The sequence below is a fragment of the Barbus barbus genome (assembly GCF_936440315.1).
Source record: "Barbus barbus genome assembly, chromosome: 31".
Taxonomy (NCBI): domain Eukaryota; kingdom Metazoa; phylum Chordata; class Actinopteri; order Cypriniformes; family Cyprinidae; genus Barbus; species Barbus barbus.
In genome coordinates, this window is record NC_136759.1 from 12,096,503 (window position 1) to 12,112,341 (window position 15,839).

At 38.0% G+C, this 15,839-nt stretch overlaps 1 protein-coding gene across 4 annotated transcripts in view; it reads right to left on the minus strand.

Moving 5' to 3' along the window:
• LOC306851581 (unconventional myosin-Ic-like) overlaps nucleotides 1-15,839 on the minus strand; it is a 40,722-nt gene that overhangs the window by 17,492 nt on the left and 7,391 nt on the right. The window contains exon 1 of one of the 4 annotated variants that reach the window (XM_079387931.1): nucleotides 7,084-7,385. The exons of the other annotated variants lie outside the window; for them this stretch is intronic. Coding sequence (XP_079244057.1) covers nucleotides 7,084-7,101 — 18 coding nt within the window. The 5' untranslated portion in view covers nucleotides 7,102-7,385. Of the gene's footprint in view, nucleotides 1-7,083; nucleotides 7,386-15,839 lie in introns of those variants that run through there. 4 annotated transcript variants of the gene reach the window in all.

Sequence of the window (15,839 nt, forward strand, 5' to 3'; positions counted from 1 at the left end):
CTGTATTTTTGATCAAATAAATGCAACCTTGGTGAGAATAAGAGTTTTCATTGACAAACCCAACTTCTGACAAACAATGGCACTATATTGGATTTTAGCCTATATTAGAAATTGTTTTATTTATCAATATTAAGTGATATTGGATTGGTTAATACTAGATATTTTATTTGACATGCTAATTTGCTTCATTGTGACCTTTATTTTTAATAATTCAAATAATTTAATATGACCGTGACGCATTTAAATCAACTGATTTTAGTTTTTGGTGTTTTAATTTGAATATATTTAAACCAAAAAGCACAAGTCGCAATAGCTTCACAATAGCTACACTGTTGTATAAAAATACGATCATCATTAAGTACTATATTCAAATACCACAGTATTACCATCGGCTCCCATCACTGCTTAATGGCACCACCACAGTACTATTTCTAAGGGTAAAATGCTGTTTTACATCATTTGCTTGATTACACCACTTTAACAAACAAACAAGACACCGTAAACCATTAATTTTCACACTTAAACCACATCTTAACACAAACTCCATCAGTGCAAACTCCACCCAAACCCAAGTGTGCTGGTACAGCAGAAACACAGTCATACTCACATCTATTACCAGATCTGTATTTTTAAAGAGATAACTCTTCTCCACAATGGAGGCCTGCGTTTTCCGCATTAGATTCCCAATGTTTGACAAATCCATGGTGTCGAAACAACTTTAGCTGTCTAACCTCGTCCAGAGATGCTCTTTAACTAGTAAGACACACAAATGTAAGTTCTAGCAGGTCACTTGTCATCTGATGTCTGTAATCCTGATCAAAGAGGACTATGGGTGACGTTTCCTAGCTTGAAACAGAAAAGCGCACTTACACCCACTCACACACACACTCAGATGAACAAATGCGTGATTATGCATCGAAACACACACAATCACATTGTGTGAATGCACCAGCTGCTATGGCTGTTGTTTTGCTATTGACACAGCAGCAGCCGTCCCCTGGAGGGAGAGACAGAGAGAGAGAGACAGATACAGCACACCTGAGCAAGCACTTTAATTAAGTTGATGCACACCAACTACAACAGAACCAAGAGCGAGGGAGGCTAACGGTGGGGAAAAAACAAGCTGAAAGAATAACATAACAAGCGAGCAGGAACAGTTGACAAGTGTAGTGCCAGGAAGTGACTTCATTCCCAATCCGTCAGCCTGCTGAATGCACCAACAGAGCCGCACCATCTCTGAAAGTCTAACATGGCCGTGCGTTGCGCTCTCGTTCACTATTAGGCCGGTTTTGGATATCCAGCTCAAATCTGGTTTTGTGCAATCTGCAAACAACCACATGGAATCTGGTTTCCACAAATCAGACACAAACCACATTTAAATGCAATGCAGGGCTTGACGCTTACCTTTTCCCCAAGGAGCACATGTGCTCCTAAGTCAAAAAATTTAGGGGCGCAATGCAATTTTTTCAAATTAGGTGTTTTAGCTTAATAAGGGGATACAAAGAGACATTTACAAGCACAATTATTTAATTTATCAGAATACAGAAAGTACATAAGGTTTTTAAATAATTTTACTTCAGACACTATTTAATAGGCTAATTATGTAATTAGTTATAATCCTATTAAACTGTGTCGGTATAAAATTTTCACAATAATCATTGAAGCTTTTGTCACGGTATATGATTTTGTTTTTAAATCACAATATATAATTTCTAAGTGAAAAAAAGTGTTGTCCTCCTAACAGGTTAAATAACTTTATTAAAGATAGTTTACTAAAAGACTTTTATAAAAAATACATAAAAATATAAAGTAAACAAGTGTTTCAAGATTAGAGTGCAAAAGATTGTTCAAATGAACGAAAGAACAATATAAGTAAGTCCCATTTATTAACATTAGTTAAAGCAGGTTAACATTAACTAAAAATGTGCAATAGCTAATTGTTGCAGTAGTTAATATTCTTTGTTAATGTTGATTAATAAAAAATACAACTATGTTAGTTAATGTTAGCTCCATTGAATTATATTAAGGCAACTTTTGATTTTATAATGTATTATTAAAAGTTGAAATTAAGATAGCATTATTAATAAATGCAGTCATTGTTTTTTTCATGTTAACTAATGTAACTTGTGTTACTGAACAATAATAACGAATCAGTCGTTGATATATAGATAGGCCCGCTGCTCTCTATTATAGATCAGTGGATGGGCCATGTTTTAGCTTAGAAAAAATGTTTGAAAATAAATAGCTCATTAAGTCTTTAAGTAAGAATTATTTGATGCTATTGTGAAGACTAAAGCGAATATAAATATCTAAATGACTGTGAGTGTGAAACATTATTTACAGTTTTAGGAAAGTAGCGCAGCTGATTTGTTTGCTGGGTTACCGGGGTAACGGCAGCGCCCTCTAGTGGCGAATGTGCGTCATTCAGCGCGTCTTCACTTTAACTCGCTCCGCTTTTCTTCTCATCTGTGCTCATTTAAATTAAACCGTTGCCTTTTTAAAGTTCTAAAGTAAATCATATGAGGCTGCATCCCGATTTTTCCATAAATAAACAGAATAAATTAATACGTTTGTTATAGGCTACTGTATAAGTTAGGCTGTTTTGTATTTTGTTTTGTATTCGCACTTGTGCTCCTAAATACATTTTCCAGTTCGCACATTATTTTTAGTCGAATTATTTTTAGTCGCAAATGCGAGTGAAATGCTCGCACTGTCGAGCCCTGCAATGTAGCCAGATCAAAATTCAAGTGTTTTTGTCATTTAGAACGAAACGCTTATTTGATGTCATGAAAACATATTACAAATATAAGCAGTGCCAAGGTGATTAGAGTGGATAGTGCATAGCTATGTGGTTAATTACTGGCTCTAGTATAAAAAAAAAAAAAAAAAAAAAAAAGTTACTAAATTATTTTCTTTATATTATTAATTTTATTTCTATTATTTTCTCAAGATATGATAGAGTCCCTCTTTCAGTCTAAATGTATGGATATTTTTCAACCTGTTTTAATATTTATATAGGTTATACTGAACATACACTACCATTTAAAAGTTTGGGGTCAGTAGGAGAAATTAATTAAAATAAATTAATGCTTTTATTTAGCAAGTATGCATTCAGTTGATAAAGTGACAGTAAAGATACTTTTTTTATTCATCAAAGAATCTTGGGAAAGAATATGGTTTCCACAAAAATATTATTTGAAATTAATAAAAGTTTTCACTGTATTTTGATCAAATAAATACATCCTTGAACAAGAGACTTCGTTCAAAAACCTTTAAAAACAAATCTTATTAACCCCAACCTTTTGAACAGTAGTGTACATATTTGATTTAAACAAATAAGAGTGCAGACACTCAGACCCACAGATCAGATTTGAAGACCAAATCAGAAAAGTGTCCAGTGAACATACTGCACACTTTTCTTAATCACATGTACTTGTTTGTCTCTCTTAATTTGCGTGCATATTATACTGCAGTCACACAGAACTGACAGTTAATAAATGGTGGTGGAGTCGTAATCAAAACTAAACACCCTGGCTAGACAGACCATTACATCATTTGCTGGCCAGCTCAAGCATAATATGTCCTGCCCTTTAACAGATCACTTCCACTGGAGCTACTGTACTTACTTCAAGACTCTTGTATAATACAGATCTCCAACACTTGCATAATGCAGACAGCTTTTACTTTGATTAAATATTTACTTTTTGAGGAGATAATTATTTTTATGTTATGGCCACCAACTGACAAAACAGTTCTATACACACTCACACACCCTTGTTTGTAGTAATTTGTCTTCTGAAGATGAACAAAGGTCTTATGGGTTTGGAACAACATGAGGGTGAGTAGTTAATGACAATTTTCAATTTTGGGTGAACTATCCCTTTATGGGAGCGTTAGATGACTGCAAAGGTCATGTAATTTTAAATGTAAAAATGCAGGAAATAAGCTTGTACAATAAAATATTGAAGCTAATCTAATTGGAAATCAAGGTCATAAGGATATTTGGATTCAGAGTTGTCTGACGGTTCTTTGTGCACGCTAGCAAATATTATCTCTGCATCAGCTAGACGTAAAACACAGAGCCACTAAAAGCCAATATAAACAAATCTAACCATTCATTTAGAGCAATAAATGCTATAAATCAGAATGCAGACCCTTGTCCCCCCCCAGGACCCCTTCCTATGGTACTTTCTCCAGAAACAGGTTCTATTATGGCATTGTTCTTCTTAATAGATTTGCTTTCCTGATCTTTCTTTCCCACCCCTGGTCCTGGTCTCCTTCCCCATGCATGCAGGTCTATATGGCAAGCTATGCGCCTTTGCCATGTGCTCACTTTTTCCAAATCCTGCTCTGCAAACAACGGACTGAAAACCAGTAGACACGACCGTGGGCAAATTATTCACTCTCGATTTCTCTCTAACCTCCTCTGAAAAAGAAAGATCAAAGAGGGAGCAGTTTGTTCTTTGTGAACAATAATTGCCTTTCGCATGACCTTCTAACATCCTACTGGTTCGCAGGGCTCTTGTGAGCAGAGCTGTGTCAGGGAGATCTGCCGAGTCAAGCTGCCTTCGTCAGCACTTCTCACATTGCAAGAAGACATAGCAGTCTTCGGAAACAGATGAATAGGGACCAGAGCTTTGATTACAAAGATTGATTTTTGAATGTGCAAAAAACCACAGTATTTCATTTCTCTAAGGACAAGTCAGCAATTCTGTCCAGTTATCAACTCCAGATATAACCGGAGGATGATGAAGAAGAGAAGAATGTATTGTGCATTTTTTCGTAATTAATTAAGGCAGTGGATAAAGGGCACATTCCTAGATATCCAGAGCATAGTCACGTGCTCCTCCCCTTCTCAGGAGTGGAGAATGGTGGAAAAGAAAAGCACATCTTGTCTGCTTGCTTATGATTTTAAGCTTTTGAGGTTACCAACTGTTTCCATCCTAATTGAGTCATCTGGCTCACTTGTTACCTCTCTCTTCTTTCCTCAGGAAAGAACAAGGGGTGTTTTTGAAGAGTTTTTGAAGAGAAGTGTAAAAAGATCAGACTCCTGCTGCTTTGTTTCATGCAGATGGTCAGGGGGAAAAACATTTTTAGCACTTCTCCAAATGTAATGCAACCTTTTTGCCCCTACTTTGCAAGCCTGCTATTGCTCAGTCATGAAACTGACAATGAGAAACTTGTAAGTACTTAAAACAAACTCTAATTAAACTATATTCATCAATAAATCTTCAAAAGAAAATGTCTTACAATGCTCCTTTAATTACCGCCACACAGATGGCGAGAGATTCCATGGGTGGCATTGTAATTCACGCCAGTCTGCTGAGTGTTAAAGGGGCTGTGTTGGTTTGGAAAGTTGACAGACAGGTGTGACTGGCTCTGCCAAAACAGGTGAAGATTTGCACCCCCTCCACATGCTGAACTTCTCATACATACTTTTTGACTTGGAGAAGATATAAAATGACCAGTTATCCTTCATTCCAGCCTGTCCAGACAATGCAAGGCATTCATGTCCAGAGGGCATTTGAAGAGCACAAGTAGGGAGAAGTGTAAACTGCTTACTGGACCGCCACAGTATTTCATTCTTACAGTGTCTCTCACGAAATCACATAAATTTATAGCTATGGCCTTTCCTAATATCTCAGGACAGGGTCTCCTCACATCTCCTCAGTCGTTCCGAGCAGCATATCATTATGTAAACTTCATTTCCTCTGTCTGAGATCTGGCTCTTCCTGTGAGCGGTGCAGCTGTTTAGCAATTCAGTGGAATCTCGAGCGAAACTGCACCAGATACCATAAATCTATTGTCAGCCATTCATCAGACTTCTGCAGTTATTTGCCTATGATGAAAAGTGCCGAAATTCGATCACATCTAAAGTATCGCTGAGCGCAAGGTGTGTTTATTTGAATGTGAAATGATGCTCTGCAAACGACACTCGTAGCGTATCACGACAATGAATGGGTGGAAGGTGAAAGGCCTCAGAAGCCTAAAGCTCATACGATGAGGTTTTAATCTTGAGTGCTTGTTCTTGACGTTTCTGTTGGCTTTTGGAGGACGGTCGCGGATGACAGAGACAGGAAGAAATGTAGCCGGGTGGAATGGCCCGATGACAGACGCCAGTTTCATTATCTCTCTCACTCACTCAGCCTGGAATTCAACAGTGACTGCTGCTGGTTCAAAGCCAGAGATTGCTTCACTGTGAGATGGCACTATGGCATAAACACAGAAACTGATAGTCAGAATGTCCAGCATGAAAGAGGGTCCCAAGATAGGATCAGCGCCTGATAGGATAGACAAACTCCAAATCCTTTTTTCCATAAAAAGTGACTTCCACTATTTATATTACTATTTCACTATATACCACGAGCGATTAGAGATCAGCTGATATTCATGCCTGCACAGCTGAAGTAACTCATTCTTATGAACCTAGTCAATAGGTAATGCATAATTGCGGTTTACAGAATATTTCGTAATATACTGAATTTTATACAAATATAAACTTAAAAAGCGTTTCAGTGTAACTCCTCCGGTACAAAAAAATACTACATAAAATACTATAATTCTACTATTATATTTTTTAGATTACATAGGCTATATAGTGTTAAAGTACAATTGGTATAAAATAATTTTCTTATAACATTCCAAATTTATATAATTCTAACACAAAGAGATTTAATTTGTATTTATTTAATTTATTTATATCTGAGTGTGTGTGTTTGTGTAGTGAATTATGAATTACATATTTAAATACACACACACCACCTATGTATGCGTGTATATGACAGATAGACAGATAGATAGATAATTATAATGACCACCCTACTCTCTAGTTATTGGTATAGTATATTATAAAAATCCATTTTGTGAAAGCCTACAAAATCAGGTCAAAATTCATACAAAATCCATGACTCCCTGTAAACCTTGCATTCCAGCTGTGCTAGCAAATCATTACATAATCTAAACACAAAATACATTGACAGCTTTGGTCCAGAACCACATATTTCACTTTCATAAGACCCTGACTGACATTGCAGAAACCTCCCAGCTGCTTTTGTTTAGTATGGAGCATGCTGTGGTTCTTACCATGCCTCGATACTTCATCTTTCCAATCTTCCCAGCTTGTTGCTGTAAGTACTGTATATGAATTTTAAGTATTTCCAAAACACTCGTTTAAAAAAGTGTGCCGAGTTTGTTATTATTTCAACTTCTTCTGTACCATGTGTGGGAGCGTCCCAGTTGCCATTTCTTCAGCTTTAACTTTCCTCTCCTTCCCTGCGTCTCTTTCTCACTCCCTCTCTCCCCCCTCGCTGCCTGCAGAGGCACGAGTCAGTCCTTCTGAAAAATGACACACTCCCCCTCTCTAGCTCCCTCGACTCGCTTGCTCTGTCCTCCTGCAATAGGATTTACAGCTACTTTCCTCTGTAGTAGCCCTGCATGTGCCTGTCCTTAAACACCAGCCTGTGCCTCTTTTAGCAAATATTACAAACAAAACAAAAAAAAATATGCAAGAAACAGCACATGAACACTCCAGCTTGTGCTGACAGACTCGAGGAACCAGAGAATTGGGATTGGGATCTCTCTCTGTAACTAGCATTGTATGTTGGATGAAATGTAGCTGGTGATTACGCCAAGAGAATTTTCCTCCTCCTTTCCCGCTGCCCCAGTGCATGCTGAAGCAGATTTGAGGCAGATTTCCGATAGGCATCCGTCAAGGAGGTAAGATTGATGCACTTAAACTTGGCTCAGTTGCCTGAGGAAGAAAAATGGGCCAAAAGCACTTCACAGAGCACAGGTCACACTCACTTATGGTGGTATGCTTTATGAGTTTATCACCTGATGTCACAGATGTATCACCTTAACATACAGTTGATTTACAACTGTAGCATCAGTTTGATAAACAGATACAGAAACAGATAGAAAGAATGATAAAATGAGAAGAAAACTGCAATATTATCACAGCTGAGAAAGTCTTATGAAAGCGCTCTGAAAATAATCACCAAAAATCTTTGAAAAACGTGTGCATCAGCACTTAGGGAGTCTTTTGGGTGTATGACAAAGAGTTCATGTATTAAGACACCCCATTTTCTCCTCTCCACCCAGTAAGAGCACAACACACCACCTGTTCAGTCCACACACACACGACTCAGGTAAAACCTTTACCAAGGTCACTACTACTGCCCATAAACAGAGCAGTGCCCTCTACTGGACACTCCAAATAACAATTGTGCACAGAGAAGCTTAGAGGAATGCTCTGGATTTTAAAAAAGTTGCAAAATATAGGCGTGCAGCATTACAACACAATGCGAGTCGTATAAATCCTCCTCTGTTCTTTCTGTCCTATCAATCTCTCATTTTCGCTCGCTCCCTTTCCCACTTATGCCAACATAATCAGAGATGTTGGAATCGGAGTAATATTTTCCAGACGGTGTGAGCTGCTCTCTCTTTCTCTCTGGGAACACTGACATTACAGGGTTAGGGTGTAAGGAGCACAGGGAAAGTCAGAAGTATGTCAAAGGTCGGGCATTATAGCTTTGGTTGCAATCTGCTCATTGTGCACACACCTTTCTAGCAGTGTGTGTGTACTAGTAAAAACTTTATGAATTTATGACAAGCGGCTGCCATCAATGGATTACAATGGTTGTCTAAGAAACATGATAAATAAAGATTGGTTTTTAAATCATCCCATTGTTTGATCAGGGTCACTTTGATCCATCTGAAATGTCCTAATACCTAATGGTTTGCATTTTTATGTAAACAATGGTATGTAGCTAAATGTATTATTCCTTAACAATAACTTAAAATAACTTACAATAACTTACTGGGGCAATAAACCAATTATGGACACGCACTTCAAAAAGCCGTCTAAAATAATAGGATAATCCATCCGGCACCTTTTTAAGGATGATACTGTTATCCAGGATGTACAAACTCTAATCTTGCAGAACATACAGGATGGATAGTATGCAAATGGTGTGAGAGTTGTACACCAAAACATTTCTCTTAAGGCTGAAACACTGGGAAAACATTTAATAATGTAAATGAAATTTAATATATTTTTTCTTTTTTCTTTAATGAGAAGTCTGAGCATGCTGCCCGGCACATGTTCCGCCCACTGCTGACGAATCAGAGAGGAGTCATAGTTCAGTCACTGGACTCCTCTATGTTCGCCTCCTCTGGGTCTCCAGCCAGTGCTTTAGAAGAAGTCAATTAACCCGTGCACAAACAAATCTATTTTCAATCCCTTTTGTTCTCGACCACAATCTTCTGTCCACATTATTTATTTGAAATTGGATCCTGGTAAGGACTTAATGATGTGGGCGAAAGGCATTTTAATTCAAATTATGTGTAATGAGACTTATGAAAATGTTTGGTTATTGTACGTAGTCATTCCGTTCCCACCTCCTCTACTCTCTCTCTCTCTCTCTCTCTCTCAGCCCCTCCCTCCTTCTCTCCGCCTACTCTGTCACAGACCTATTTATACTCGCAGACCAGGACAGGTCTATTTGTAGAAACTGTTGTGTCGGGTAGAGGACGGTTCAGAGGGACCAAAGATCAAAGCTATGAACTTTGATTGGTGTGTTACTCTTCAACAAAATTATTCCACTGATCAGCGTTGAGGTTAAGAAAAGACAAAGAGGAGATCCTGAGTGTAATGAATGAACTTCAAAGCCCTTTTCTTTTTGGGTTTAAATGGTAGAGTTACAATTTGAAACATACTTCCTCTCTGCTCTAGTTGACAATTAAAATAACTTTTCACTTCTAGAAGGCTGTTGTTTGCTTTTTTGTGTTCCTCCTTTCATTTTTTTGTATTTGTTCATGACTTAAAGGGATAGTTCACCCAAAAATGGATTGAATAGAAGAATGTTCGAGTTGCCTTTTTTTTAAATGCAATAACAGTCAATGGGGACTGGAACTTTCAAGCTTCAAAAAGACCCAAAACCCCCAAAAGAATAATAAAAGTATGAGTTATGCATAATATTATGTGCCTTCTGAAGCCATGCAGTATGTTTATGCAACAAACAGACCTAATTTAAGTCACTGTTTATTTGCAAAGTTCCCCTAAAATGGACTGTTGATTGTTGAAACAGGATCACTGAATTAAAATCAAGTGAATGAATCATTCAAACTGTGAACTCTTTGTGAACTAAATCAATCAATTCACTGAAAGGATCTGACTCACAAAAATGATTCATTCACAAACTGGATTGCTCTGATGAACCTGCAAGAAAGTTCTAGGGTGAATGTTAAGATTTTCTATGAATAATCAATTCAGTTGTTGGTCTGTTTCTAACAGAAAGCTACTGAATGACTTCAGAAGACTTAGAATATGGAGTATGAGTCATATGGACCATATAACTTCCACCTTTTTTCATTTTTGTCAAGGCCTAGTTTCCATTCACCCCTAATTGCCAGAATAATCTTCAGAAATGCATGCAGGAAAGAAAGTCAAACATGTTTGAATCGACATCAGGGAGACAATTTTGGGTTCTCTCTTTAAGACTGTCCCTGTGAATATGGTTGTAGTGAAAACACAACTACAATAAGTCCTTCTTTGTTTACTAATGTGTCAGGGCCTTGAGCAATGGGAGCGGTGAGAAAAGCCTGAAACTGGGAGATGGCCCAAAGCATCAAGGGAAGTGGAAGATGAGAAAGAGATGAGGACCGGTTTGTGAACAATTCCACATTTATAAGGCCTGCAGAGGTAAGTAGAGACATACAGGGAAAATAAACCAAGAAAGGGACTTATGAGACCTGATATTTGAAAGGCAGTACATGAGGGGGGGGGGGGAGCTGAGAGTGTGTGATGTCAGAAGAGAAGAATGTAATGTGGGCGTTAAACAGTCAGCACAGGACTGGGGACAGCAAGAGAGCGAGAGGTAAAGATGGGGAAACTCATCGTTGTCACACCACAATGTAGTAATCAATGTTGTGATATAACTAAACAAGGTCACTGTGGCAACGTGCAAGTCAGGAAGTTGTATGTTGACTGAGAGAGAGTGAAACTCACTGCTTTACCTCTTTCGTTTCCTCTCATCCCTTCTTCATCTGGGCTTTTTTTGAGTCAAACAGTACCTCACATGGTGGTGTGAGTGTCTGCTCGCTCCACTGAACAGGGCTTACATATTTCCAGACAACCTGGAGGCTCTGAAATGATGTGTTTTCTGGAAAAGAAACACTGGTTTTGCGTTTTCCCATCCAAAACACAAAACCGGGCTCAAGTCCATGGGACATCAATCATTCAAATGCTTAGGAAAACCCATGGATTCAGTGTTCTTTATATAAAAGGATGCACATTTTTCCACTCTATACATTTAAAAAAATACCATACAAAAAAAAAAAAGCATAAACATATTAGAAATACTTATCAAATATTTGAAAAAATGTTTGGCAGATGGGGGCAAAAACTGGCATTCCCTTCGGCTTTCATGAGAAATCTCTAGTGAAACGACATCAACCATTTTTTCTCTCTCTTTCTAGCTCTAGTGGGTGGAGCAACATGTTAGGAGGTGGGACCCAAAACCACCAGAGACACACCCACTTCTTCCACATCCAATAGGTTAAGAGGGAGGAGGAGAGGAAAGGACAAGCATTACTTCATCCAAGCCTTAATATTTCTCACCAGAGTTGTTGCAATGAGGTACAAGTGGACAAGACTGTACTCGTCAGAGGAACTCCAAACATCCTACTCATGCAAAAGCCCTGTACCCAACCCCCAAGTGGCCCTGTGTTTTCCAGGACTGGCCTGGAAGAACAGAACAGCACAGCGCCGCTGCTTAGAGCCAGCTGGATCTCCCATTGCTTTCAAACATCAGCTGGGCTGGCAACGCTATGGCCTGAAGTCTCCTCCTCCGAGATCTTAGAATACCCACAATGCCTTATAAGGGCAGGTTATGCTTCTAAGCGTGGGACAGGGGGTTCCCACAAGGTTTCCTGTCTCTATCCAATGCTGAGAGGATGGAGGATGGAACAGTGATGACACAGCCACTTCCACTCTTTCTTATTCTTTCTTTTCTTTCTAACTGAACTGTCCATTAAAAATTCATTTAAAAAAATTAATTATTAAAATTATATAGTATTTTGTCTAAACAAATTCAAAATTACAGCAAATTTAGTATTAGATTAGAAAGTAAATTTTAGTGTTAGAATTTTTAAAATCAGCTTGTAATCAAATTGGTACCAATATATTATGCATGTCTAGTCTAGAGTGCTCTTAGTTTTGAATGTGTGTTAAGATATGATCTGAAATGTTTTCCTCTATCTATTTTTTCCTCTGATAAGTCAAGGCAGTTGAGCAGTCAATTAGAGATGCTGATATTTAATTTTCAACACCACATCCACTGGAAATGGCTTGCATAACAATCCTTGAGGATGCTGCCAAAATACAGATGACAGGCCTTCCTGTTTTCATTGTTTTCCACTTCTTCAGAAGTCCGTGATCAGCAACAATCAGACTTTTTCTAACAAAACACAAAGAGCAGTTTCTGATTTCCAAGTCCGACAGCCTACATTTGGCCGTCTCACCGCTCGAACTGTCCCACTCAAAGAAATGTGTTTTAAACAATCAGTCATTATAAATTCAGTAGTCCTCTCAAGGACCCTGCTTAAACTTCTGGAGCCAAAGTCCATCAAGCAACATTTCAACTTTTCTAGTTAAAAATTATAGTATACATTTGTTTCAAATTTTAATTCAGCTTACTTAAATTCCAATACAAATGTTGTTACATCAGTTCAAAACATTCAAATTCAGGAATTTAGCATTCTAAGCTCATTTCTGAATGGTCCACAACCCTGGAGGTCCCTAGGTCACCAGGCATTCAAGAAAGTTTGACTTAATCAATGCAACAAAATTAAAAAAAAACTTCAATAATGTACTATATTAGGTTCATTTGAGCATTTCATAAGATTATATTGAAATCTAACCTTTAAGGAGAAACCTGAGCATGAAGCAAACAGTTTGGAATCCCTTTTGTTCCCTAAGGAAAATACTGAAAGGACAAGACAGCCTATTACAACATCGCAGCTATGACTGAGTATGACAACATCACTTCATTATCTTGCATGGCTCAAATGCAAGTCATGGGGTGAGGTTAACACACAACGTATCTGTGCACACAAACACACCGTTCAGGCTCAGACCATTTGGCACAATGGCCAGCTGCTGAACAGACATGACAGTTTCATGCACAGTGTCACCACACCCATTCATTCCACACATCACAGCCATAATTATGAAGTACCAGCGGTTACCTTAGGGAAGGGCAAAAGGACAAATAACCTTAGGCCAGCGTTAATGCTGATCCACTGGGAGTGTATACAGACATACCCATAATAGGGATGGGCATTTTAGTCATTAAGTACTCAGGGGCAGGAGGTTTTGCTATTTTTGCATCGAACTGAACCCTTTTTAGCGTCTTGTATATTAACGTTCAAGAAGATGTGATCGGCTGTTTTTGAAAGAAGTCAAAAACCAAAAAAACGTAAAAATACGTTTTCTATTTGAGCATATTTTAAAGTAATTTATTCCTGTCAGGGCAAATCTGAATTTGCAGAAGCCATTACTCTAATCTTAAGTGCCACATGATCCTTCAAATCATTATAAAATGCTGATTTGCTGCTCAAGAAACATTTCTTGTTATTATATTAACGATGGAAATAGTTGTGGTGCTTAATATTTTTGAGATAATGGCAATAACCTTCTACAGGATTCAAAAGAACAGCATTTTTCCCAAATAGGACAGTTTTGCAAATTCCTTTACTGCAACTTTTGATCAATTTAATGCATTCTTGCTGAATAAAAGTGTTCATTCCCATCAAAAAAAAAAAAAAAAAAAAAAAAAAAAAAAAAACTTTTTACTGATCCCAAACCTTTGGACGACAGTGTATATTCATTTAAAGGATCAGTTCACTTGATGATTTACTCACCTCCATGTCATCCAAGATGTTCATGTCTTTCTTTCTTCAGCTGCAAAGAAATTAAGGTTTCTGAGGAAATCATTCCAGGACTTTTTCCAATGTAGTGGACTGCAGTTTCAGTGCAGCTTCAAAGGGCTCTACACAATCCCAGCCGAGGAGTAAGGATCTCATCTAGCAAAACCATTGGTCATTTCACAAAAAATTCAAATGTATATACTTTTTAACCACAAATGCTCATCTTGCACTAGCTCTGCAAAGCACATGCAGCGTGATCACGTTGGAAAGGACACACATGGTTAGTTCTATGATGGTGTACTTCAGTTCAGAAAGGTATAGGCTAGGGTGAAAAACTCCATCTCATTTTCTCCTCCAACTTCAAAATCATCCAACATCGTTTTTTCACCTTTTTTTGTAAAGGGGGAGTTTGACATTCTTTGCTTTGTAAACACTGGGTCGGTGCTTCCACCTACGTCACAAGTGACCTTTCCAACGTAATTACATAATGCGTGAAGTCGAGGTTGTGGTTAAAAAGTGTATAATTTTTCATTTTTTTAGGAAGTGGCCAATCGTTTAGCTAGATAAGACCCTTATTCCTCAGCTGGGATTGTGTAGTGCCCTTGAAAACTGCAATTTGGACCTTCAACCCATTGGCTGCCATTGAAGTCCACTATATGGAGAAAACTCTTGGAATGTTTTCCTCAAAAACCTTAATTTCTTCTCGACTGAAGAAAGAAAGACATGAACATCTTGGATGACTTAGGTCTGAGTAATGGTTAAATGTATCTAGAACAATTTCTGAACATATTTAAGGACAATTGCTTAACAATTTGATGTGTTCAATATCTATGACAACAAATCTAATTCTAATGACATCATAAATCTATTCTTTTCCAATTACAGAATATATACATATAGCTTACAACCGCATGTCTTACATAGTAAATGACTTGTTTTTTTAACTGAGTCACTCCACGTCTGGAAACAACTGCCATGTCTGGGAAATTAGGTGCTGTAATGAGGTGTAGTAGGCATACTGATGCTGAACTCTCTGAAACATGCCAGGACTGAGTTTCACACACTCTACTGCGATATCGCTAACATCAACATGTGATAAAATTCCTAAACATGCCTTCCTATAATAGGGTGCAAGAGCCTATCAACTGTGACTCTTCTAACTCCTCAAGTAAAACTAGTATGAGTGTGCACTGACTGTAAATACCAACACATTTTTTTCCCTCAAGCTGCATCCCATTTTGCAGTAGTATGTTTTGTAATAAATTTAGTAACATCACATTTCTGAAACATTATTTCATTCAACTGGAAAACAGCACCTGCTTGAATGTAGTCTAAACTGTTTCAATTGACAGAGTACATAGTGTAAGTGCAGCACATAGTCACAAATGTGCATTTGTGAAGAGATCTTACAAATATTGTTTTCAATCAATCATTGATTTTCCAACCACCGCCCCTATGGAGACAATATATTCATGAAAATTACCAACAGCTCTGGAGCGCTCAGGCACAATATGAATATTTCTGTGGTCGGTGCAAGGCCACACCTGACCCGGATTGCATGATTTATCTTCATGGAGGAGAGAGCCTGGTTAAAGGTTAACCCATGCCTTACAAATCTCAATATGATTGTGAGAAGAGAAGGGAGCTTATAAAGTTTTCACTTCAAAGGTCTTTGATAAAGACCATTACTGAACTCTAAAACTTGATTTATCCTGAGCAGTTAACAGGATGAGCACATAGGCATGTGAAGGATGGTACCATGAACCAGATAACACACAAAATGGCTTTCGTTCTCATGTTTCAAAGGCATCACGGTTCTATCTACAGTGTGCGAGGGTCACAAAGGTCATCGTGTTTGGGAAGGAACTAGAGCAGCGCGCCTGACTTGTTCATGCCTGTGAAGCATGTGT